The sequence below is a fragment of the Cydia splendana genome, chromosome 16, assembly GCF_910591565.1.
Source record: "Cydia splendana chromosome 16, ilCydSple1.2, whole genome shotgun sequence".
NCBI classification, from domain to species: Eukaryota; Metazoa; Arthropoda; class Insecta; order Lepidoptera; family Tortricidae; genus Cydia; species Cydia splendana.
This window is the reverse complement of record NC_085975.1, coordinates 8,581,492-8,609,052: the sequence shown is the minus strand read 5'-3', so window position 1 is coordinate 8,609,052 and position 27,561 is coordinate 8,581,492. Positions and strand designations below refer to the sequence as shown.

General features: G+C 39.7%; 3 protein-coding genes across 3 annotated transcripts in view; 1 reads left to right on the top strand and 2 right to left on the bottom strand.

The window, feature by feature from the left end:
• Positions 1-4,633, bottom strand: part of LOC134798201 (olfactomedin-like protein 2A) — a 29,558-nt gene extending 24,925 nt beyond the window's left edge. The window contains exons 1-2 of the mRNA XM_063770566.1: positions 4,230-4,633; positions 3,279-3,454 (exon numbers count right to left, since the gene is read on the bottom strand). Of these exons, the coding sequence (XP_063626636.1) occupies positions 3,279-3,454; positions 4,230-4,348 (295 nt within the window). The 5' untranslated portion in view covers positions 4,349-4,633. The remainder of the gene's footprint in view (positions 1-3,278; positions 3,455-4,229) is intronic.
• A 156-nt stretch (positions 4,634-4,789) lies between these two features.
• LOC134798182 (GPI ethanolamine phosphate transferase 3) lies at positions 4,790-18,239 on the top strand. Its single transcript, XM_063770530.1, has 12 exons — positions 4,790-5,509; positions 5,596-5,725; positions 5,967-6,188; positions 6,410-6,430; positions 6,726-6,973; positions 7,881-8,032; positions 8,933-9,588; positions 9,949-10,065; positions 10,315-10,566; positions 11,644-11,835; positions 17,366-17,505; positions 17,808-18,239. Exons 1-12 carry the CDS (start codon positions 4,973-4,975, stop codon positions 17,979-17,981), a joined length of 2,841 nt encoding a protein of 946 aa, XP_063626600.1. The 5' UTR covers positions 4,790-4,972; the 3' UTR covers positions 17,982-18,239.
• Positions 18,240-20,875: 2,636 nt separating this feature from the next.
• On the bottom strand, positions 20,876-27,425 carry LOC134798181 (ATPase ASNA1 homolog). Its single transcript, XM_063770529.1, has 5 exons — positions 27,203-27,425; positions 27,011-27,116; positions 22,285-22,470; positions 21,949-22,086; positions 20,876-21,627 (listed from the first exon to the last, which is right to left on the bottom strand). Exons 1-5 carry the CDS (start codon positions 27,319-27,321, stop codon positions 21,166-21,168), a joined length of 1,011 nt encoding a protein of 336 aa, XP_063626599.1. The 5' UTR covers positions 27,322-27,425; the 3' UTR covers positions 20,876-21,165.
• Between the last annotated feature and the right edge of the window lie 136 nt (positions 27,426-27,561).

Genomic DNA, 27,561 nt, shown 5'->3' with positions numbered 1-27,561 from the left:
ACCGGGCTGGATTGGTTTAGCTTTACGTACCTGTACTATATCTGTGCCAAGTGAATTCATCCGATACCAAAATTTGCACGTCCCATACATTTGGTGACACTACTTCCGTCACTACATACGTGTATAACTAGTAACTTTTCTACGAGTCTTTTCACACTTCTCTATGTCTGCAGTCTGTTAGTACCTACGCGTAATTAGAGGTCCAATTATTACTAAGTAGCACCCAGTTAACTTCAATTTGTTTTAATGTCTATGTTTATGTACTACACATTAACTTCACACGGTAATTAGGTGTAACTGCTATAAATCAACGTTGTTTCAGCCGTCGCGCATGTCCCAAATGATCTTTATATTGGCTGTTTTCCCGTCTTGAATGTGCCATCATCATCATCATCCAACCACGCATTTTGCCAAGGCTTACTTAGGGAGCATGAGGACTGCTTGCCGCAATGCCTATTAATATTGTCGTTTCAAGGTATAAAATATCGAATCCACATACTCATTTTAACTAAAACCGTAAATCCAATACGCGTATTAGGCTGGTACAACAGTACATTAAATTACCTATAATTGCCGAAACACCTGCGTAGCTCTCAACCCTGAAACGGAATTTGATATACCTACCCTTGATATGATATGATGATATTGATACACCCTACCCCACGTCATGATATATCACGCATATAAAACTTATTATTAATTCAATTTCTTACAACAATAAATAAAACTAATATTGCACGGAAAATTTAAGCAGGTTTTGCTTTGAAAAGGTTATAAAACAAACTCACCTCAACTGCCCCGATGGGATTTCACAAAATAGAGAACTATTCTGAAAAGTTTCGAAGAAGGCTAAAATTGTTATGAACCTACCTACGATGAACTACCTACCTACTGACATTGCTATGTATACTCTGTATCTTTAGGTATTTAAATAAAAGTAAACAAATAATTTGTATATGTTCGGGTCATCTCAGCCTATATACGTCCCACTGCTGGGCACAGGCCTCCTCTCATGCGCGAGAGGGCTTGGGCTATAGTCCCCACGCTAGCCCAATGCGGATTGGGGACTTCACATACACCTTTGAATTTCTTCGCAGATGTATGCAGGTTTCCTCACGATGTTTTCCTTCACCGAAAAGCTAGTGGTAAATATCAAATGATATTTCGTACATAAGTTTCGAAAAACTCATTGGTACGAGCCAGGATTTGAACCCGCGACCTCCAGATTGAAAGTCAGACGTCATATCCACTCGGCCACCACTGCTTCTTGCATATGTTCTTGCTTGCTTGCATATGTTCGGGTAGTTATAACATTTATTGGTTAACCAACCAAATACAAAACCGCCTGAATCTGTCCTCTGTCCCTGAACGACCTGCCTTTAACCTACATTATTTGATCATGTTATGTTTTCATCTACCCTCAACTGGCTTAAGGAGCCATTTGAGGGTAGATTTTGTTTACTTTTATTTAAATATCTAAAGATACAGACTATAGTTACGCAAATGTGACTCTAAAGGAATTTCATTAGGTTCACTCTATAGAAAACCCAACTGAAAATGTAAGTTAGTCCCACCTACTTGTTTATTGACAGATTCAGCTTTTAAAGGGCGCAAGAAAGACGACCTATCGTCAATCGTGTAATGAATTGTGCTGCGTCACTATGAGGTATGCGTAATAGGTGTCATGGTATAATAATATACTCCGCCTGGTACTCCATTCCCGTCTTTTCTAGGTCACCTGACTGACACGGGCCTACGTCATCATGCGACAGCGCTATATGATAATATGCGATAGCGCTATATATAGCGGCCATGTTGTTGTGACGTAGGCCCGTGTCACTCTGGGAATGGAAGACCATGTTTTATTAGACTATGATAGGTGTAAGATTATCTTAACAATACCCACTTAGTTTGCAATATAACGTTAAATACATTTACTATAACAAACAACAATCGCAAAGCCATAGTCTAATAAAACATGGTCTTCCATTCCCAGAGTGACACGGGCCTACGTCACAACAACATGGCCGCTATATATAGCGCTATCGCATATTATCATATAGCGCTGTCGCATGATGACGTAGGCCCGTGTCAGTTAGGTGACCTAGAAAAGACGGGGATGGAGTACCAGGCGGAGTATATTATTATACCATGTCGCAAAGCAATCAGGAATTTGACGTCAAAGCAGTTAATAGCAGACATTTCTCATACGGAATTACAACCCATGTTATAATGTCTTATCAAGGGAGGCACTTAAGTGAAGTGTAGGCGGGGTTGGACATGGAAGTACAGATGTGCGTATAGTATGAATTATCTCAGGTGATTTTTTCGGACGGGGGGCGAATAAATATCGTATTTGTAAACACAGACACACACAGTTGTGTTGATGACAAAATGGAGGTTCCGTTTACAAATGTATTATTTTAAAACAGAAACGGTATATGAATTTAGGACGATGTTTGTGCACACTAATAAATGTTTGCATTTATCTCCAAAACGGCTTGGCCGATTTGGTTGCGGTTTTCGGTAAAGGTTACGTCATAACGTAATATATGACGATTCTTAAGATAAATTCGCTAGAGGGAGCTGTTACAATTTTTGTCCAGGTTTTTAAATTTAAGAGTTATGTTGTTAGTGTTACCTGTTCCTAGAACTAGGTACCTATTAACTAATTTTAATATTTTAATATTATTTTTTTATTTGAACTATAAACAGCTTTTTTAGGGTTTTGTAGCTAACAATGTTAGCACCTAGACAATTTTATAGATGTACCTAGTTTGGCCCAGGACTGTCTCATTTCAAATATAGACAGAGAGAATCATACTGTCTTTGTCTCCTAACTGAGTACTAGAACCTAAAAAAAAGGGATGAATAGGTAATAGTTTTTCTGGTTCTTACTGCCTGACAAGTTGTGTTGTGTTTGCCCTATTATGTCTTATATGTCTTCTGATATTCTTTTTTTTTTTTAATGCTCGTTTCAATAAAAATTTCCTACATGTTTTTTATTAAAGTTTTTGTTCAATAATATATCTACTGAGCAAATGTAAATCTAGTTTTCCAAATAAAACTAGTAGAGACAAAAATACGCCTGAAACACATGGACAGACCAGCATCAAGGTAATCTTTAACCTGTTCATTTTGATATAAATTTTGGAATAGAGTATAAAACTTTAAATTATGTTCTACATTTTTTAAATAGCAATCAGTTAAAAACAAATAGCATGTGTATTATATCTTCGGTTCCCATCAAACATATGTATAGTAATCAGTTCACTCACCATGGTCAACAGCAGCTCTCATTGCAGACACTTGGTCGTAGAGTGCGGCACAGATCCATGTCAGTATGAGCAGCCAGAGCAATAGTGTGCCACGGAGAGCCCAGCGGAGCGCGCATCGCACCTCTGCTCCTATGTTGGGCTCAGGTGTTTTTGGGGTGCCTCTGCTGCGTTCCCGTCTGTAAATAATATATTTACAACTGACAGTTTTCAAGTACACATAATAAATTTATACAATAATAGTGTAAAGCAGTGTTTTGCAAGCTTTTTCATTGTGCAACCCTCTTAGTATGTAAAATAAAATTGTATAATATATTGCTTTACGGCCATTACAGGCTTCCAGGCTGGTAGAGACCCACAGGTTGAAAAACACTGGTGTAAAGGAATATTCATAAATTATAATATTAACATTAGTGGCATTTAAGCAGGCTACACAACAATTTATTGTAACAATTTCACTGTGCAGTCTGTTTGTACCAGTTTATCAAACATGTATGTGGCAAATTGCACTGACTAACTGCAATTACAAAATAATCTAAAAACAACTTGCCCATATTGAATTTTAACTGTAGGACAATGTAAAACATCCCTCTCTTACTGCTATATGTAGCTTTCCATAGAGAAGGGTCCTTATGTTTCATGTACAATATGGTCCATATTGTACATGAAACATAAGGACCTTTTCTATGAGAATTTCTATTAGAATTTCAGATAAAACAGACTTTATTGTACTTGAAGCATAAGGACCCTTCTCTGTTGGAAGGCACATATTGATAATGTGCCCTAACATCAAGATGGCCAATATTGAGAACTGTGGAGTAGGTTACTCTGCAGCATGGAACAGGTTTTATCTTGCTCTTATCAAAACAACTCAACGTACTGTGAGGGGTACAATCACAAACAAGACAAGTATATACAGAGATCAGATCATACAAACAAATAGTAATTATTTACCTTGTGATTTTCTTTTTTCTGCTAGGAATTATTTCTAGCTGCAAGTCTTCGGACTCCTCGTCACTTGAGAGGTCCAGCAGGCGAAAGTTTTCCTTATTAACTTTAGATGGTAGTGACATTGTTGTACTTGGTGCAAGTACAACATGCTATCCACAACTTCCGCTTTCAGAATTTCAGAGGCTCCACAGTGTAAACTCGTTTATATACAACAAAAACTAGTAGACAAAGTACAGAGTACAAGTTGATCTATTAAACTTTATATATTACATTAAAAAACAGAAAAAGATGAGTACATACGCCAGAAACTTTACATATTAGCGCACTAATTACTGTCCAGGGTAAGTGAGATTATAATAAAGAAAAGAAAGGAAATAAATACAATCCCAAATATTCATATCATAATATTCCATTTGACACACACATGACCAATCAGACATTGACAGTTCAATGCTTTTTTTTCATTCGTTTCATTCGTTCTTTTCAGTGCTGCCACTACAAAAATTACCGGTTTGCTGTTTAAGTCAACTTTAAAATCGCGGTAACTTTTGCTTTATGTTGAGTTCGCATGACACTTAATAAAAAAAAAGAAGGAATATGTCAGTGTCAGACTGAGCTTGACATTGACAATCCAATTTTAATTTTTAGCTAATTTTGATCAGCGACATTGTTTTCCGTCTCCTCTCCTCATTATCCTTAATGAAAACAATCAATGGTAACTTAAAACTATAGCCGAAGTACTAAACATGAAAGAAAAATGGAATTTTATTTTATACCTATTATGGTTTTCTTATTTGATTATGTCCGCTGTGCTCATGTTCGGCCAGGGTTTTCTTTTATCCCGCAAGACTTTGAGCGATGTGACAGAATGCGTGCCTTTAAGCAGGATAGGGTGCGACGGTCGAGAGACGAACTCTAGTCAAGTTTCGTGTAGTGAAAATGAGAAGATTCGTCGTATTTTATCTAATCCTGGTGCGCCGATAGTATGCGCGGGTGAACGGAACAGGGTTATGTTTGTGTTGGTGGACGCGCTACGTTACGACTTCACGGACTTTGACGAGGGTTTGGTCAAGCCGCTGCCGTACCAGAACCGGCTGCCGGTGATCCGGCGAACAATGGAGCGCTGGCCTGATCGCGCGCGTCTGTTCCGCTTCATGGCTGACCCGCCCACCACCACGTTGCAACGCATCAAGGCGCTCGTCACAGGCTCGCTGCCCACTTTCATAGATGTCAGCTCTAATTTTGCTGCTGCAGAGATGCAGGAAGATAATACAATAGACCAGGTAACATTGAAGTAGAAAGAGAAAGAGTTTCTTTTATTTAAGTTGTAGAAAAAGTCTTATAACAATTTTAATCTTTTATGCTACAGTTGTTTAGAACAGGAGGCAAAGCTGTGCTGCTGGGAGATGACACCTGGTCCAGAATCATTCCTGGCAGATGGATGAGATCCCATGCTATGTACTCATTCCACACTTGGGACTTGGATACTGTTGATTCAGGTTCTTATTTACTATGTAACAACTATTAGGTTATTGCCATTTGGAGACATCTGACTTAGAAACAAATACTAACACATTACAAGGCTTATTCACTTGGACCTCCAATAAATACTATTAACCAAACTTTATCATATGACATGAATATACTTAGAGCAAGTTTTGTATTCTAATACAAAACTTGTATTTTGTTTTGCTAGTTGTATTGAATTTTAATTGGAAATTGTTATATCCATCTTTACAGAAATAGATTCTAAAATATATGATGAGGCACTAAAATCTGACTGGGACCTACTCTTAGCCCACTACTTAGGAGTAGACCATGCAGGGCACAGATATGGACCAAACCACCCAGAGATGACCAGAAAACTTGAGGAAACTAATGCTAGACTGGAAAAGATTATAGAAATGCTGCCACCAGATGTCCTACTTTATGTCATTGGTGACCACGGCATGACTGAGACAGGTATTAGATTGTTTTATCTTACATTTGATTAGATTAATCTATTTTAAGTAAGTATGTAAACACTTTATTGTACGAAAAGATTTTTTATCTACCTTTCTAATTACAATTTGTGTTAGTTTTATTTTAGATTATTTAAATAGTTTCATTTATTTAGGCCTGCCTGCGTTAAATCCTTTTTTGTAAATGTTAAATAAGTAAACACTTTTTTCACATTGTTTTAGACTGGCATACATGGAATGATGGTTTGTATTGAGTATTATGGCTTGTGTTTGCTATGCTACTGATAACATTGTTGATTTTTATTACTATCCAAGGAAATGTGTATGTGATTGTGAAGCAAGATTTTTATTGTTCATTAACATTTCCATCATTAACTGATTTTAGACAAAAAAAAACTGTTGGCATGGTTTTTTTATGTTACTCGAACTTCTTTTGTTTGTTTGGAAAGGGATACTTTTTAGGGTATGGTTGAATTTGTCAAATGTGTTGATACTTAACCAAAATTATAGTTTAAAACAACACCAATTGTTTATACAGGTGACCATGGTGGAGAGAGCAAAGCAGAGCGTACAGCAGCTTTTTTCGCTTACCGCGGCGCGGGACTCTCAGGTGTGGATACAACTTCACCGGGCAGTGAAGTGCAACAGACTGATTTCACACCTACAGTCAGTGCGGCATTCGGAATGCCGCCACCGGCGCCTTCGCTAGGGAATCTTCAGCTGTCTGTGTTACCTAAAACCACTGTGCCAGTTATGTTGTTGCAGATGACTAATGTTTTGAAACAGGTGTAGTGTAATCGTCTTTTCTTAATCACTATATCTGTGCTTTCTTTTCCACTACGCGTGTTTAAACCATAGGCCATAAGAAAAAATTACAAACCAAATACTAAACCAGCCAGTTAAAAAATAAAAAAATATTTAGTTACCGACACAAAAAAAATACAACAAATTTAGATTTAGATTTATTTATTTCATAATATGAAATTACAATATAAATTATTTTACACTAATCTATACGAATTTATATTATGATCGTCAAGTAGGAAAATAAGAATTGATTATAATTATACAAATGTCAAGCAATAAGTACACAATTTAAAAACCATTATAACTATTATAAAATATTAAAATTGCAAGTACAGTAAAAAAAACAGGTTGAATTTACAAATATTTGTGCAGTAAAATGGATGAGACTCAGCGAAACTGCTGATTTTCAGTCCCCAACCAGAAAAAAACCTAAAGCTAATTCTTAGTTTAGTTCTTAAATCTAACCTAACTAACTTACTAACTAACCAGACAAATAGTTTGCTGCCAAGGCGATGTTATTGGACAGTTTATCATTTTAAAGGCTTTATTAATAATACATAGTTTGATAGTAAATAATACATAGGTATTAGGCACTAATAAACGTGTTTGGTTTTGATTATGTTGATTAAATTACTATACCAGCCTAACATTAGTTACAGGATACAGTAATTGATTAATAGAATCACTATACATTTAGAAGTTCCTTCTATGAATATGGACTCATTTTTATCAGTAACCAAAATAGCTATTAATACTAAAGACATAGACAAACTAGGCATTTAGGTATATTTTGTATATACTTAAGTAAAATTTACGAGCACTGTCATTTTACGTCAAATAACTCTTTGTTCTTTTTCTAATAATTTTGTTGGTATATATGTTACAGATATCACAATACCTAGTAAGGTATGGCGAGGAGTCGACTCAAGTGCCGCTCGATAAACTGGCCATGCTGATAAACGCGACGAGGGAGCAGATGAGCAAGGCCTCTGCTGTGGAAACTGTTGACGAACTGAATGTTTTTATTGCTGATGTGAAGTAAGTTATTCTGAAACTTTTATTTCGACTGAATATTTGGGGAGTTTCAGTATTATTCAATATTTTTTTCTTGTTAGATGAAATTTTAAGACCCCTTCTACCATAAAACAATAGATAAAACTTTGTAGAGCATATTCACATACACACAGAGCCTTCGAGCAACACGGAAGGGAGGCGGCATTCGCACTATTTCCCCTCTGCCTAGTTACAAGATCAACTGATCTAGCGCGGATAATAAAACTAGTTGCGCTCGGATTTTTCACTAGACCGAGTCCAGACGCGCGCGTGAACACAGCAGCAGAAAAAATGCCTAATTGCTTGGTTTTTTGTCGTAAAAAGAGGTCGGAGACATCAAATTTACAAAAAGAAGGTGTTACATTTCACATGTAATATTTTTTTTACATATCATACGTTTAATTACATTTAAACACTATTATTATATTTTAGTCTCATGTAATTGTTGGATTTATCGATTTTGCTCGCCCAGTACAAATTGCGGATCGGTCGAGCGCGACAAAACCGACTTCTCATCTGTCAGAATACAATAAAATACTTCGACGAAAATGTGTTAGTGTGCGTGTTGTGACACTTGTGACTCGTCCGTACACAAAAAGAGATCGAGGTTTGCAAGATTTGTCTTTGACGTGTGTCATTTTCTAAGTATTTGTGTCGTCATTACAGATTGGATTTTGTATGTAAGTGTGTGAGAAGTGCGACTCTGTGTGCACCTTTCCCCCCGCAAAAAATGGCAGAAACATTTGTACGGTAACATATCGCTTGGGCCCCTCCCTTCCGATGTGTCGGAAGCCGGTGTTGCTCGAAGCACAGAGCTCTCAAAGCTGCTTTTGCCAGAAATACAAATATATTGTTTTTAATGATGTTGAATTCACTCTATTTCAGGGCATTGGTTAACACCACACGTAGTATATTCCGCGAAGTATGGGTGGAATTCGACTCCCTGTCAATGCTACGAGCGTTGCTACTCTTCATTCTAGCCATATTCTTCAACTGGCTTGTCACTGAAGGGCTCCCGATAGACCGAGTCCCGCTAATATTCGCGAGCTCTTTCGTTCCAACTGGATATATATCTATGGCTGTATGCATAGGGATATGTTACACCGCTTATTATTTGCAACTAATCGAAAACGTCCTACACTCGATTATTTTAAGTACCGGCATAGTGTCTGGAGTGTTGACAGGCGCTTTGGTCGTAATGCATTGGGACGGCATATCCACAAGATGGTACGAAGGCCGATCGACGTTTTACGAGCGATTCGCTAGAGGCGCCCTAGTCGCTTCTGCTGCAGTTTTAGTATCAAACAGCTACATAATAGAAGAGGGAGCCGGTTTAGCCTTTCTATCTTTATCAGTGCTCGGTTTGATGGCATGGAATGTGGGCACGTTGAAAGCGGCAGGACTGTGGGCGTGTTTTGGTGTGGTGTTGGCGTGTTCGCGGCCTTATAGAGGATGTCGGGAGGAGCAGGGGGATTGTTGGACGTCGGGCGGCGCGGCGAATCGGGAGCAGGCGTCTAGAGCGGCGCTGGTGCTGGCACTAGGTAAATTTATTTACTTACATTTTATTTTATTTTTGATCTAATATTGACGAGTATTGCTTTTTGCATTTCGTAAGTTTCCGTACAGGTAGCGTCTAATAAAGCCGATGTAGAATTAAAATTACTGTTCCTACGGCTGAAAAGCGACACAAACTATACAGATTTCGCTATTTTACCCAATGACGCTGCAATTAATTAAAGTGTAAGATATTTGATATTATATAACGTAACACCACCTGATAGTTACCTAAATAAATGGACCGCTACAAATCTGCAATCAATGTAATGCATGCAATGGGGTTATATAATCTACTACTACTAATAGGTTTGCATATAAAATTAGAATGTGGTTTTAATTCGTAGGTTCGGTGGCGGGTTTCGTGGCGGTGGGGCGGCGCGCGACGGGCTGGCGCGGGCTGGCGGCGGCGGCGGCGGGGCTGCTGGCGTGCGCGCACTGGGCCGTGGGCTGGGGTGCTTTAGGTTAGTCCCGAGTCAAGGTTATGCTGGTAATTAAATCATCCGGGTAACAAGAGGAACAATCACGTGTGTTTCAAATGTGTTTTTGACGTTTTCAAGCCAAAATCAAATGATCTTTGTACTTCAAGAGATAAATTTTAATGAAGTAAGGGTCTAAGTTATTACCCTATTTATTGTCTATACTAGAAACTGTAACTAATTTTTAGAATACCCTGATTGTATTTTTATACTAAAATATTTGTTTAATCCTAGGATCAGCAGGCCGCTCGCGATTGCTGGCGCGCGCAGCATGGCTAGCCCTGGCCGCCGGCCTAGCCCTCCTCTTGCGGCGCGACGGCCGCGGCGCCGTGCTACCGCTACTCGTGTGCTCGCTACTACTCTATGTGGCTAACACATTAGTATTGGGTGCCGCTTATGCTCCGGCCGCGGCGATAGCACTACTGTCTGGTTATTTGGCTTTGAATATCGTGGCGCTGTTGAAGACCGATGGCTCTGCTAAGTCATGTAACTTGTTCAGTTTGTATTTTGCTGCTCTAATACGGTTGGTGCCCCAACTTAAGTACCTAAGGTGCCATACTAATTGTATAGAAAAGTGGATAGATATGTTATTGTTAGGGAACCGACTGTACTAGGTGTGGCGTATGTATATACGGATATTCTTTGACGGCTTTCATTCAGCTTAGTTATTGTCATATTCATCATGTAATTATTATAATAGCTTTACTATAACATATTGTAATAGTCTGGACGACCGGTCTGGCCTAGTAGTGACCCTGCCTATGAAGCCGATGGTCCCGGGTTCGAATCCTGGTAAGGGCATTTATTTGTATGATGAATTGATGATACAGATATTTGTTCCTGAGTCATGGTTGTTTTCTATGTATTTAAGTATTTATATATTATATTTATCGTTGTCTGAGTACTCACAACACAAGCTTTCTTGAGCTTACCGTGGGGCTTAGTCAATTTGTGTAAAAATGTCCTGTAATATTTATTTATTTATTTATTTATTTAATAGTGTGTATCGCATTGGCGCTAGCTGTAATGCTGTCAAATTATCCCTGAATAAATATAAATCATCATCATTCTCTTGCCCTTGTCCCATTCACTTGGGGCGGCGCAGCATGTCTTTCTCTTCCACACCTCTCTCACGCCGAATAAATATAAATATCAATATAAATATTCAACAGAGCTTGAAATCGTTGGGCGAAATCCTGGGTATAATATGTTTCTGATATAACACCTAATTTTTATCACGTGTCTGACGGTTTCCGACATTATCAGTTTAATATTAGGTACAGTCAAGTAAGTAAGTTGTCTACACCTATATTTTTACACTTGACTGTACCATTTCATTGCGGTACCTACCACCAAAGTTTCGGTGGTTTGCTCAATTTAAATTGAATTAGACTTCAGGACAATCAGGACTCTGGTTTAATTTTCGCTTGCATTAGATCTAAAAAAAACTAACAAACAGATATATAAAAGATTATGAAAAATTTCAATTTTCCTTTAATTCAACAATAATAAAAAGTCAGAACAACAGTGACGCAATCGTCTAATGAAAACCCAATATTCCAGCCATGGCGACGCGCTGCAACTCCAGCGTGGCGTGCCTGTGGGTGCTGCTCGGCTCGTACCACTTCTACGGCACCGGACACCACGCCACCATCGGCCACATCCGCTGGGCGCCGGCCTTCCACGCCGGCGACCCGCACTATACCGGCTTCGGTCCGGCTATCATTGGTCTCTTTATGATGCTTGAGCTATTCGGTAAGCCCTATACATTGAAAGTCGCTGCACACCACTCAAGTACTGTATCTCTTACTGTATATCTTGTGGTGCTGCTCGGCTCGTACCACTTCTACGGAACCGGGCACCACGCCACCATCGGTCACATCCGCTGGGCGCCGGCCTTCCACGCCGGCGACCCGCACTATACCGGCTTCGGTCCGGCTATCATTGGTCTCTTTATGATGCTTGAGCTATTCGGTAAGCCCTATACATTGAAAGTCGCTGCACACCACTCAAGTACTGTATCTCTTACTGTATATCTTGTGGTGCTGCTCGGCTCGTACCACTTCTACGGAACCGGGCACCATGCCACCATCGGCCACATCCGCTGGGCGCCGGCCTTCCACGCCGGCGACCCGCACTATACCGGCTTCGGTCCGGCTATCATTGGTCTCTTTATGATGCTTGAGCTATTCGGTAAGCCCTATAAGTACTGTATCTCTGGGTGCTGCTCGGCTCGTACCACTTCTACGGCACCGGGCACCACGCTACCATCGGCCACATCCGCTGGGCGCCGGCGACCCACACTATACCGGCTTCGGTCCGGCTATCATTGGTCTCTTTATGATGCTTGAGCTATTCGGTAAGCCCTATACATTGAAAGTCGCTGCACACCACTCAAGTACTGTATCTCTTACTGTATATCTTGTGGTGCTGCTCGGCTCGTACCACTTCTACGGAACCGGGCACCACGCCACCATCGGCCACATCCGCTGGGCGCCGGCCTTCCACGCCGGCGACCCGCACTATACCGGCTTCGGTCCGGCTATCATTGGTCTCTTTATGATGCTTGAGCTATTCGGTAAGCCCTATAAGTACTGTATCTCTGGGTGCTGCTCGGCTCGTACCACTTCTACGGCACCGGGCACAACGCCACAATCGGCCACATCCGCTGGGCGCCGGCCTTTCATGCCGGCGACCCGCACTATACCGGCTTCGGCCCGGCTATCATCTGTCTCTTTATGATGCTTGAGCTATTCGGTAAGCCCTATATGGTGAAAGTCGCTGCTCACCACTCAAGTACTGTATATCTTGTGGTGCTGCTCGGCTCGTATCACTTCTACGGCACCGGGCACCACGCCACCATCGGCCACATCCGCTGGGCGCCGGCCTTCCACGCCGGCGACCCGCACTATACCGGCTTCGGTTCGGCTATCATCGGTCTCTTTATGATGCTTGAGCTATTCGGTAAGCCGTATATGGTGAAAGTCGTTGCATACCACTTAGGTACCGTGTCTCTGACTGACTGATGCTCGGTTTGTATCACTTCTACGGCACCGACCACGCCACCATCGGCCACATCCGCTGGTAGCCGGCCTTCCACCTCAATAAACCTACATACCGGCTTGCTTCTTAGCTATTCGTTAATTTCATTTGTCGAACGATGAGAGAACAGGGCGACTCCTTTTTCTGATCACACATACAGGTTTATATGGCCTTAGTTTTCGGTTTAATGCGGTTGCGGTCCATCTGCACGACACTATAATAAACTGTTCGATATCTAGATGTCGGTAACAGCGCCGGCAGTGGACTATTTCACTACTGCGATCGCCCTCCAAATATATAAGAACTATTTGTTTCTTGGGTGACTGCATATTATGTCGAAAGAAAATAAACCCATAAGATATGTAATTTGTTTTTCTCAAACATGCAATGAAATATTGATGTTATGTTCCTTATAATAGGCTGCGAAGTATGACGTTTCAGGTGCGGCTAGGACAAAAGGTCGTTAATGGAATTTCATACACATCTTGCAGGCCTAGGCCGGCAAAGTCCTCTTTTTTTAATTTTCATTTCACAGATATTCGTGACACAGCATCGTGGCATTCATCCATTAAAAAAAATTAGAGGCAGCATTTGCTTTATGGTTCGTAATGACACTCTGCCACTACGCCTATAAAAAAAAAACAAAAAACAATGTTTGCTAAAATTTGCAGTTTTATTTGTATAAAATCAACATGAACTTAATAAATAATACATTCTATAATTTTAAATTATAAATTTAACTACACAAATAATAGTACATTGTCGAGGCTCGGAAGTAGCTACTTGCAGGCTGAGGATTCGTTTTAAATGGACGACCTTGGGAGTCCGTTTAATTGAATCCGAAGCCAGCAAGTAGCCTTCCAGCCGAGTCATATATAGTGCTTTTCTCAAAAATGGTGCAACAAATATAAATATAATAGGAATATTTTACAGAAGCAACGTTCTTACATATATATTTTCACAGAAAAAAGTAGAAACAATTAAAAAAGTTTGCCGCCTTTTTATTTTTTAAATTTTAAAATAGAAGTGTATTTTTCTGCCGAAAATACGCCAAGCTATTTGAGGCAGCTAAATAGTCGCGATACCAACATTATAATAATTATTACTAATCATCTGTTTGGCTGTTTAATGGGCCTGTGCCTTCATTTGATATGGCCATTTAAACTTTTAAAAAGTTTGGAACTCGACAAATAATGGAATTTGGGGCTCTCTCAAAAATCCTAGAAAAATTGGTCAGTAAACGCTTGGTCAGTTTCCTGGAAAAATATAACATAATCTCAAATCGGCAGTTTGGCTTTCGCGAAAAAAGGTCGACTGAAGACGCAGTGGTACTCATGACAAAGTTAATATCAGGATACCTCGACAATAACGAAAGCTGCATCGGTGTCTTCCTGGACCTAACCAAGGCGTTCGACACTGTCTCAATCCCAATCCTACTAAAAAAACTAGAACTTCTAGGAGTGAGAGGGATCGCCTTGAAATGGTTTAGCAGCTATCTGTCAGGCCGAACACAGCGAGTCAAGATAGTCCAAGACATAAGTAACCATATGGAAATCGGTTTCGGAGTCCCGCAGGGTAGTGTATTGGCTCCTATATTATTTAATGTTTACATTAATGACATAGCTTCAGGCAATTTACCCAACGCTGATATAATTTGCTATGCCGACGACACGGCAATTATCTTCCACGATCGCAGCTGGACAAAGGTTGCTGAAGCCGCAGAGAGAGGGCTGGGTGTTGTAGCTGACTGGCTAAAACGCAGCTTGCTTACACTCAACACTACAAAAACAAAACTCATATGTTTTCATAAAACAAAATCCTCAGCTCCTACTATTTCACCCAGTATCAAAATTCACACTTGTAACCGAACGCAATCACCAACATCTTCCTGTTCTTGCCAGCCGATCGACAGAGCTACTTCCGTAAAATATCTTGGGGTAGTAATTGACGAGAAGCTGGATTTCAAGGAGCACATAAAAACCACAGCAAATCGGGTACGCAAACTTATTTACGTTTTTAAAATTTTACGTAACTCCGCAAACAAATCATTGCTCAGAACAGTCTACATTAGCATCTGCCAATCTGTACTAGCATACTGCATAACTGCTTGGGGCGGAGCATGCAAAACCCACTTGATTTCTCTGGAGAGGGCGCAACGAGCTGTCATCAAGGTCTCCCTTCGAAAACCAATTAGATACGCTACCAAAATAGTGTACAGCGATCTGGATGTCCTCAGTGTTCGTGGTATTTTTATCCTCCGTGTGGTGTCAAGGATTCACGGAGAAGTCTTGAAGTCCTCCAACTACGACTGCATGCTACAAAAACGCACATTCAAAGTCCCAGTTCCCCCAACTGTATCAGCTTTCGCTCAACGTCTGCCTAACTTCATCCATCCGTTTGTCTACAATAAAGTCAACACTAAAATCCTCATCAAAAAATTGACTGTTAGGGAAGTTCAGAAAAAAATATCTTCATGGCTCAGCTCCCTTTCCTACGAGGACATAGAAGAACTTCTAAAAGTTGATAAATAACCACTTTTTCTTTTCACATACACAAACACATACATTTATATATATATACACACACACACACACACACACATTCACTAGCAAGAATTAACTTGATTGAGTCGCACGCTGATGGATAAGTTTAAGTTTTATCTAGGTTAATTTATTTTTATTATAATTTAAGATAGTTTTACAATTGTTTGTGTCTTAATTAATTTATTGTAAAAATGTAAAAATAATTTCTGTTAGTAAGTATTTCCCCTTCCTTGGCTTTAAGTTTCAATTGTATAAACTCACTTGAGTCTGGGTTACCTACGAGACAGGCTGAGCCTAGTGTAGGAACCAGAGCAACCTGATATAAATTTCATATAATATACTTCTTAGCTGAGGTACCTACACTTTGTCAATTGTACATAATTAGGATAATCTTAGCACCCCTGAAAATGTTTTTGTGTATTACCTACAATAAATTTTTGTATTATTTTTTTTTTTTTTTTAACATTGCAGTCCCAAAATCGAGACTGCAATGTTTTTAACTTTTTAATTTTTGACTGACCATAAACTCCGCACTTCGCGACCAAATTTTTATACGGCAACGTCGACTTTGCCGTTCATTTTTGAGAAAAAACATTTAAAATATTTCATCTAAACGTTAGCGGTAAAAAGGTCTACTCAAACACGCGTAGTTATATTTTTTAAATTGTTATGGAGGTAAAGTTGAAAAATATTCATTCTGTTTTATTGGATTTATGGTGCGTTGTTGATTTTTTGACTTAAATATGAGTTCCGACGAAATAATAAATAATAATAATAATAAATATTGGGGACATCTTACACAGATCAAACCTAGCCCCAAACTAAGCAAAGCTTGTACTATGGGTACTAGGCGACGATATACATACTTGTATAGATAAATACATACTTATATACATAGAAAACAACCATGACTCAGGAACAAATATTAGTGTTCATCACACAAATAAATGCCCTTACTGGGATTCGAACCCAGGACCATCGGCTTAGCAGACAGGGTCACTATCCACTAGACCAGACCGGTCGTCAAAATAATGAAATTAATACTTATTAATTGTAATCGTAGGCGTTGGAATTGGCAGCGTAAGCAGAATTGATTTTAATAACTTGCTGCCTCTGCCGCCAAGTCAAAGACGAAGTATATATATGGTTGCTTATGGCAATTTTATTATTTGAGAAACTAAGAAAAATGGCTTACAGTTTATTAGAAACAGTTTTGTGGCGTATTTTAAATGGATGTAACTACAAATTCGTCAACACTGTGGAAATTATACTTATTTATTCCGTGTATAAAGCAACGATGTATTTGAAACATGATATCAACATGAAAGACTATGTAAACTTATGTGACGAAAACGACAGTCAGGCGGTTACAAGGCGAAAAAATCAAAGATACATGAAAATATACGGGTAGTAAAAATACACGACTCGTGTAAAACATACGCGTGATAATGATATAGGTACGGTGTTGGTTATATTTTGGGTGTACTTTACTTTTAGTTTTTTCTATAAATAAAACTTGGGTTTCGTGGATTTTTTATTTTATTTATTTCATTGCATGTTTGAGAAAAGCACTATACATACCTCGGCAGGAAATGGGGTTGCCCGCGCTCAGACCTATGCGGCCTCGCTTCGCTCGGCCGTCTATGTCTTCGGCCGGCAACCCCTTTCGTCCCGGCCTCTGTAGTAATGTACTATTGTAGGAATGCCGCTGCTGTTCGGCGCTGCGGCGCCCCTGCTCGCGCTGTGGCGCGGCGCCGGCGCCGGCGCGGCGGGCGCGCGCGCGCAGCTCGCGGCCGTCTTCCTCGTGTGCCTCAAGTTCGCGCTCTGCTTCGCTATCAGGGTTAGTGACATTATAATGTCTGCCTTCTAATCTAACACAAATAAATATATTAGTGTTGTAAATGAATTCATTCCAGTTAAAGCAGGTATTCATATAGATACCTACTGGTCATTAGGATCAAGATTTTTCGCAGTGAACTGTTTCCGTCCACAAATTTTCCATAGGATTTTCTGAGCTTTATTTAAAGCTTCAACAATCTGATAACTTTCCATCGGCACATCAGTAACTGCAATACCCTTACGTCGTTATTTATAACGTGCTAACCGTTAGGCAATTACTAACTCTCGTATCGTTTGTGGCAGTCGTTCGTGTGCGCCCTGTCCGCCACCATCCACTGCCGGCACCTGATGATCTGGGGCGTGTTCACACCGAAGCTCCTGTTCGAGGCGGGCGCGTGCGGCGCCGCGCTGCTGGGCGCCACCGTGGGCGCCGCCATCGCCGCCTGGCACACTCCCGTCCACCAGAGAAACAGTTGACATAAACATTAAACCTAGCCAAGGAATGATGACTCAAATATTAGGTTACTGGACGTTGATTGGCTGTTGCAAGTTGTGATTGATTTGTTAGTGAGAGGAGAAGCTAAAGTAAAAGTAAATGAGATGTGAATATATTTATTTTTATTAGATGGCCTTCTTGTATCGCACTTAGTATATATCGATGGAATGGGCTTTTTAGGGATGCCATCTAGTGAGACTAATATTTTTATCGTAGGATTTTTGTTGGACAAAGTAATATTCTTTTCACCTCAGCAGCTCGAACAAGGGTACTTTGCTTCTTAAAAACAGTGAGCAAAATGCGATTTTGCTCACTGAATCATTTTGCCTCACTCAGTGAGCAAAATCGCATTTTGCTCACTGAGCGTGTTTCACTCAGTGAGCAAAATCGCATTTTGCTCACTGAGCGTGTTTCACTCAGTGAGCAAAATGCGATTTTGCTCACTGAGTGAGACAAAATGACATTCCAGTGACCTTTATAGTCAAATGTCATTTCAACATGCGGGGTCTAATACAAGTTCGATATACTTGGGTTCTATTATCTCTGTCCCTCTAGGTATGTTCTCACTGCTTAGGGTGAAAAATTTTGTGTACTACACGAGATCAAAGTTATTTACATCTCGTGCGCTTTTGAATCCCTTACTACGCTCAAGATTCTAAATTAGATTCACTCGCTACGCTCGTGAATCTATTATAGAATCTTTCGCTTGCACGGGACTCAAAATAAGCACTCGAAGAAATATCAAACTTTGATCTCTTGTTGTACAAATAACTATTGTTCTGAAGATCGAGTTAATTTGGAAAACACACGTAAATTCGAATGATGTAATAATTTATGTCACAAAAGAAAAAATGCTATCACTGTCAGAGTAGATATAAATCACGAGAAGAAAATTGTTCCGCAAAGGGGTGTTATGCTTGACACTCGTGTTAATTATACATTATATTGCTTTAGGTGTGCTATTTTGCTTTAGACCAGGGGTCTCCAAACATTTTTAGTGAGGGCCATATTGCGCTTCAGAAACTTTTGCGCGGGCCACCGTCGGTTTATGCGCCGCGGGAAGGTGTCTGGTTGCTGCTGTTGGGAACAGTTCCACTTTCAATGAATGCTGAACCCCTGGAGCCTGGTTACCGCGGGCCGGACGGTGGGAACTCGCTTTGGGTGTCGGCGGGCCGGATTGGAACGCGTCGCGGGCCGGATTTGGCCCGCGGGCCGAGGTTTGGAGACCCCTGCTTTAGACCATAGTACGAGATATGAACTGAAATTGTTTTATGCCAATCAATGTTGGTGGATGGCATTATGTACGATATAGCTTTAATACTAGTTTTTGCATTTTGTGTCGTGATGGAAATGTAATGACATAATTGGGAATGTTTATAATTTTTAAATTGTATGGCTGGTACAATTTAAAAACTCCATTGAGATATGGGTTTGAGTTGCGGTTAGTGATTGTACCCATTCACTGTCAAATAAGGCAATTTCAAATAGTCATCTCCTTTCAACAGTTCCTCTTAGTGACGATAACTGGCGAAAAAGTCGTTTTAATTTTGAATGTGGTCTAGTCTTGAGGACTGGGACTCCTAGAAATTGCCGTAATAGTATTAATAGTTATACATTTTTTATGATATTTCATGTAAAATAAGATTGTAACTGACACTGCCGTAGAGCTTGTTTGTTGAAATTCTGAAAGGATGTTGTAGCAAGGATAATATTACATTTTTGCCATTTTAGAAAACCCAGCTTAGAACCAAATAGAAAAGTGAACCAAATTGTGTAGGGGTTGACCGTGAAATCGAGTTTATAAATTGTTGCTTGATTGACATTATCACTTAATTGTTTAAATTACACGTGAAAATGAACTTTATTGTAATATATAAAGAATCATTTTGCATTTAAAAGTTTAGGTTAACAATATGCAAAACTCGAAATGTTTTCCCTTGTGCCCATTTTGGCGCTGGTGCTCAGAGATTGAGAAGTATTTTTTTGTTGTTTGCTTGTATCAAATTATCCTAGGTTGGGTGAATCGTCATAGTAATAGACGAATTACCTATCAAGAGTACAATCGTCGTGTCGTCACAAATCGGGTTGTCTTTAACAGTTTAATGGGCGTGGTATGTGTACATATTTTATTAAGGTAATGTGAAATGAAATATTTAATTTATGTAAATTATATACATTACATCACTCATTCACTGCCAATAAATGACCATGATGTTTTTATAGTTAATTACAAAATTTTAAAGGATATTGTATTTTAATGTTGACAAAATTGTGCTGTTAGACTGAAAATCTTTTTCAACAAATTTATAGATCCAATAGGGATGAATTTATTATGACAGTGATATTATAGCGGTCATTGTAGCAATGTAGAGAACCAACCTTGTGTTGTAGATTGTACCATCAGTATTTTAGGGTCTCTATTGATTCCCAAAAAGTTTAAAGTCATAATGTATTGTTTGTCCGCATTTTCGTTAGTCATAATTTGTTTGGTTCAGAAACGCGTAACTTAGTTCAGGATTGCCATAAAACACACCTAACCTATCTATAGGATAATCTTACGAAAATCCTGAAAAGTTAACGGTTTCCGTTTTAGGACTGATAATAATATGACAAACAATACATTATGACTTAAAACTTTATATGAAACAAAGGAGCCCCATATTTTATGTAAGCTAGTCATCATGCCTTACAATCTGCCACACCTGGCATAAGGTCTTTGGTGTAATTTAAAGAGAAGCCAAAGTAGTGTCTTAATTTGTGTGGTTTATATTTTATCATGGCGTTATGAGAATAATTGTTCTTTTTATAATTTTAAATAAATCGATTAAACTTAGTTTTTGTTTAATTTTTCAAGAAAAAGATAAAGAAACAGATGTTTGAGGTGTTATTTACATTTATTAGGATAGACAGTTCTATATACTAATGAATGTTTGTAGTCTCACTTGTATAAATATGTAGACAATTATTTATTCCAAACATTACACTAGGTACAACTATGAAAAAAAAAATTACTTATAAACAATCTCCATTGTTAGGGATAGCACCTTTTGCCAAAATAATCTGAATATAGAATACATAATTAAGTAATAAATAAATCCTACCGAAGTTTTGAGACCACCACAACAATTGGAACAAACTTTGATATGGTTTTTATGAATAAATACTTCATGTGGATGTTGAAGGCGAGACTGTGTAGGGATGGATCAAGTGCTCTGAGAAAGAGGTGACGGCGGCTGCCCCACGGACTTCTTTGTCCAATAGGGGTAGTTTTGTAACATGAAAGTCTTCATACAAGTCTGCAATTTGCTCCAAATATTTCTCTTGGACCTTGTGGCGAGCGGCGCAGAGCTGGCAAGGCGCGGATGCGTGCAGTAGTAATTGATTAACAATTATATTGTGAGTATCAATTCCGCAGCGCGTCAACTCTTGGACGAGCCGTTCAGTCTCATACAGGGAGAGGAATTCCGCTATACACACGCAAACAAACGTAGTTTGGTTGGGATCTTTGAATTGTGCATTGACTTGTCTGATCACTGAGAGCATTTCATCCATTTTGTTGCTGAACATGTCTGAGTTGAATTCTGCCAATCCAAAGAGGGCTGCCACTTGGTTTATGAAGGGTGCCACCTGTAGTGAACAAGAATTGATTTATTACCTATAATAGAATGGCAATCACTACTCTACTCATTAACCCTTTTCAAGGCCGCACCAATCTACAAGATTTACCCAAAAAATCCATATATATATTCCAATTAATCCAGCTTTGATGATTCATATGAAGACAAGTCACATATCCTGAAATTCCAATCTAATTTGAACCTTAAATTGGAAGGCTAAAGTTGAATTTCTGTTGGTGCGTATACATGTGGTTGATAAATCGTACTATGCCTGGAAAAGGGTTAATGAAAATGAGATATGAATGTAGATTATGTACTAAGTGTTACAGACCTTTGATTTGAGCCGCATAAGTTTTCCAAGTCCTTTCTCCACCACTTGTGGGAAAGACAGCAGACGCAGGGTGTGTCCTGTGGGCGCGGTGTCAAACACCACAGCACTGAAGTTCATGCCCTTCACTAGTTTCATTACCTGGGAACCGCAAACATTATTACGCTCAAATAAATGATTGGATGATAGTTGGAAAAACCAAAATATCTTGTCACATTGCGTTATAATATTAAGAAATGAAATGGAAAAAACAATAGATAGGTACATGAATAAGTAGCACTCGTAAAATACAAGAAATGGCTATTATCTTTTTTAAGTCTAAGTTCTAGGTCTAAGTACCTCAGCATAGCTCATAGCTTCATCTATGCCAGGGAAAGCGCCAACAATCTCCTGCATGACTCCTTTGCCCAGCCGCATGGCCTCTGTCTCTCCCTCGAAGTACTCCTCTGGCAGCTCATTTAATCCCACATTGGGATCAATCTCCATTGCAAATAGGTTTTCAAACCCTTTTACTTTTGTGGGGACCTAAAACAATTTTTCAAGTCAGACTGGTATATAATTATGAGCTGATTGAGGAAACTCAAGGACTTATTAATTAGGGCGAGCGAAGCGAGCCCTATCACTATTCGACAAACTATGCATTCTTGTGGTACACTTTACGGAAAAACTATCGCACTTATAGGTTTGAAATTTAACATAGTTATTTAAATTCATGTCTAGATGTGTTATCAAACATAAAAATATCATTTTATAAACCTAAAAAAATAAAATAAAGGAATAACACTTTGTATTACTACTAGCGCCATCTGTTAGAAAAATTATGAATTAAAATTCGTGCTAATGTACTATGTGCTGACAAAGATGAATACAAAAAACTGGTCAAGTGCGAGTCGGACTCGCACTTTAAGGGTTCCGTACATCACACAATTTTTAACAATTTTTTTTGTACGTGAAACGACGTGAGTTAAACATCTTGAAAAACCCGAATTGGTCAGATCAAAAACCAGATGTAACACGAAGTGTTACGGAGCGGTGGCTTATATCTCTGCAAATATGCAAAGTAGCTTGGATAGGAAGATTACATCCCGAACAATAGTACCTACAACTGTCCAAATGCGAAGACTGAAGGCCGAGCTCCGCGTAGAGCTGAAAGCTCAGAGCGTCCGACGGGTTCGCGCTTCCCACAACTTCCGCAAGTGTTTTAAAAGCGAAGGCGAAAGGGTAATACCTATAGTGCTTTTCTAAACACGTAACAATAGTAACCTACTCAATCAGTAGTACAAGTACCATTACGGCTGTGTGCCAGATACAGCCTAGTCGCATTTTTCGTCTTCAGTCCGACTCACGCTTGATCATAAAGGCACGCCTCATCGGGACGCTTCGGGGCTTCGTTCTTATGCGGCTATCGGCCTAGTGCCTTCGCAATAGCTGTCTACACCACGTTTCACGTGGGCCATTGCCGCTGTGTCCCTAAAAAAGCCTAATCGCATTTTTGTTCTTAAATCTGACTCACGCTTGACTCTAGATTTTTAATAGGTTTTCCTGTCATCTTTAGGTAAAGAACTATTTTGTGTATTCTTTTAAAAATTTTAGACCCTGTAGTTTCGGAGATAGAGGGGGGAATGGTCATTTTTTATCTATTTTCTTGAATAACTTCTAAACTTTTTATCCTAAATTTATAATATTTTTGAGATTCTCACAATGAGCCCTTTCGTTTGATATGTACTTAACACGATATAGTTTGCAAAAATTAGTTTTTTTAATTTTCTCATTTACCCCCCAAAAGTAGTCCTTATGTTTAAAATTCATTTGTTGACGTTACATGTCCGTCTTTGGGTCACAAGACTTACATATGTGTACCAAATTTCAACTTAATTGGTCCAGTAGTTTCGGAGCAAATAGGCTGTGACAGACGGACAGACAGACGGACAGACAGACGCACGAGTGATCCTATAAGGGTTCCGTTTTTCCTTTTGAGGTACGGAACCCTAAAAAGGGTTAAAATTTTGGATTCTGACCCATCTCGCTTCGGTCGGTTTGATTCCCAATTTAGCAATTAAGTTTCTGTGAATACTGGAACATTCAATCTTGCTGTATATTCACTGCGGAGGTCAATTTACTCGTATATGTTCTGTTCCGTGACGCCGATGAGCTGATCAGTCATGTTGTGTTAGCAAACTTAAATCGGGTATTTTCAGTTCGAGAAACAGTTTTAGTGTTACTATTGCTTGGAACTGCCAAAATTATAAATAAAGATAAGCATATTAGGCAGATATTAGGCCGTCTGTATCGGCCCTAAATCACTGAAGTTTGTATTAACAAATTTCAGTGATTTAGGGCCGATACAGACGGACTACAACCCGACTGCAAGTTGTATGGAAGCCGCACGCCGACTGCACGCCAATTGCAACGTCGGCGTGCAGTTCAACAAAATGAGCCAGAACCCTGGCAGTACCTAGCGGAACTCAGGTTTGGTGCAACATAGGCAGAGGCGTATTTACAAATTTGGCGCCCCGGGCCATTTTGATTTGCCGCCCCCCTTCATCAGTGACGATAAAGTATTTTATTTAAGAAAAAAAAAACCTGCAACAAGTACCTTTGGGGTGAGAAATAAAAAAAAACTAAAACATTTACCATTTACTCACATAGGCATTTACATTGTTTTCCTATGTACAAATTGGTTGACAAAATCATCAATAACGCTGTCGTAATTTAAAACGTTTGTCAGCTCAGCTTCTATATTAAGAAGAGCTAAGCTATTCAAGCGCTCTTCGCTGATAGTGGAACGTAGATAATTTTTTATTCTTTTGAGTGCAGAAAGGTGACGTCACTAATGTCACTATTCTAGATACAGATTTATATGGGCCGTTTTTGTCACTCAATGACGATGCGACCTCGTTATATTTGCCTGATCTGATCGGTGATCGCTGCTGGGTTTTGGCCATTGAGAATCAAGGTGAGACATGGCAGTCAGGCTGGATATAGCTAAGGAGTTCGGTCGGGTCTGGCATCGAGTCTGCTCGAGGGACTATGTTATACAAATGGATCGCTAGCTTTTTTTCCGGTAGACGCACATGAGCCGTATAGTAGACGGAAGCTGCTCCGATAGTGTGGACATTACCGCTGGCGTTGCACTAGGTTCTGTGCTGTCATTGCTGCATATCAATGATAATCATTGCTATGCAGACGACAGTAGTAGGGATGCGTATTACACAGGCCGTACCATTATCCCTCATTATGTGGTGCTGGAAAGTCATGAAAAGTATTGTATTTGTATCTGATATCGAGAGCACTCTATCTGTACTGAGTTTCGGCATGGTATCGGAACAATTTAGTGAGATTCAATACCACGAAGACACAAGAACCGCCCGTATGTATATAGTCAGATGGGTCACAAATAATGTTAGGTACGTAAGTGAAAACGCGAGCGTAGCGAGCGCGAAATTTTTTTGAGAAAATAGTAGGTAAATTTTTAGGGTTCCATACTTCAAAAGGAAAAAAACGGAACCCATATAAGATCACTTTGTTGTCCGTCCGGCCGTCTGTCTGTCTCAATATAAAGGGTCTTGACATGACAGAGGGCGGCAAAATCGACAAGGCTTGTTATTTAAAATTTACAAATAAATAGGGGAGCGACAAAATTCTGGTCGACCCTATCTGAACAGCTAATAAAATATTTTTTTGACCCAAATTTGCCGCCCCCTAAAATCTACCGCCATAGGCTTCAGCCTACTCAGCCTAGTGGTAAATCCGGCACTGCGCCGTACTAATACTTCTTGACGAAAATGTTGCCTAATTTAGGTACTTCATGTTGGTATTCATCTACATCATCATCTACATATTTTTAGCAATTGGTGGGGTTTGAAGCGTTCGTTTGTTTATTAATTTAAATGTCAATTAAAATATAATAAAAAAATAGCTAAGTTTGATTATAAAAGGCGCCCAGAAAAAGCCGCAAGGGGGCGGCTTCGCCGCCCCCTGCGGCCTGCCGCCCCGGGCCATGGCCCCCTTGGCCCTATGGTAAATACGCCCCTGAACATAGGCAAACGCTGTTTTGGTCATCCGACTCGTTTTTTTGAGCACTTGGGAGATACCCAAAATAGAGCAGTAGCTGAACCCTGGCAGTATTTAGTGGAACTCAGGTTTGTTGCAATATAGGCACACGATGTTTTGGTCATCTCACTCGTCTTGATGAGCACTTAGGAGAGTACTACCCAAGATAGAGCTGATGCTGAACCCTGGCAGTACCTAATGGAGCTCGGGTTTGGTGCAACATAGACACACGCTCTTTTGGACATCCGACTCATGATGATCACTTGGTAGAGTAGTACCCAAGGTAGCTGATGCTGAACTCTGGCAGTACCTAGTGGAGCTCGGGTTTTATACAATATAGGCACACGCTGTTTTGGTCATCCGACTCGTCTTTTTGAGCACTTAGGAGATACTCACGATAGAGCTGTAGCTGAACCCTGGCAGTATTTAGTGGAACTCACGTTTGTTGCAACATAGGCACACGCTGTTTTGGTCATCTCACTCGTCTTGATGAGCACTTAAGAGAGCAAATTATACGTAAGTTTATGTGCGGAGCAGCATGATTACCGCCGGTAGGTGTCCAGACGGGATAGTTTTACGCTCAATTGTGTGGTGTGGACTCATAAACAAATTCAAGGACAATGACTCGCTGACCCAACATTATGTAGGAAAGCCAGTTGGCTTCCTTACAAAAAGTACTGGGCGACCGTGTAGGATGTAATAAGCGCTTATGAAATTGTATATTACGTGTGGATGATATTGGCAATTTGATTTTGTCGTCTGGACACGTTTTTAAGACAAAGTAAAAGCTGTAACAGACAGGCGTACCGGACAGCGACCGGGGTTCAAATAGTAGGTATATTTCTTTCTTGCTCTTACTTATAATAGCTGCGTCCTTAACGGACTTGTTACGTATCCATTCGATCGAACATGGAACAAGCCTCGGACTGGATCAAAGTCGCGGTCCGGTACGTTTAGGTAGAAAAACTCCGCGAGCCCTTACAAAGCTCTGCTTTTTGCTAGTTATAATTACCTTAGAAAATTTCTGGTCGAATGCATCTGATATGTTGTGAGCCGGATCAGTTGAAATAATGAGTACCGATTCCCGAACCTTCGACAGTTGGACGGCAAGACTACAACTGAAAACACAAATCAGCTGAATATATTGCCCCCATATACTAAAAACACGACTGTTTTAAGAGGTTACAATGACTTTCTATATTACCTGCACGTAGTTTTGCCAACACCACCCTTTCCTCCAACGAATATCCATCGCAGGGAGGTCTGTTCTATAACATTACGTAGAGAGGGCTCCAACACATCTAAAGCTTGATTGTCTCCCATGATAACAGTTGCAATGAGTCAAATTAATATTTAAAACGGTAAACATGCGACGACATACGAGTATTAGTGCAATATAGTGTTCGAAATTTTGACAATGAATGAATGATGATGATATTGATGATTGACTGATGATGGTATGAATTGAATGATTTAGAAATAATGACATTTCAATGAACGAATGAATGTTGGAGAAAAAAATGATCGCAGCGCCAAGATAAGAGTTTTTTTAACTGCCTGGAA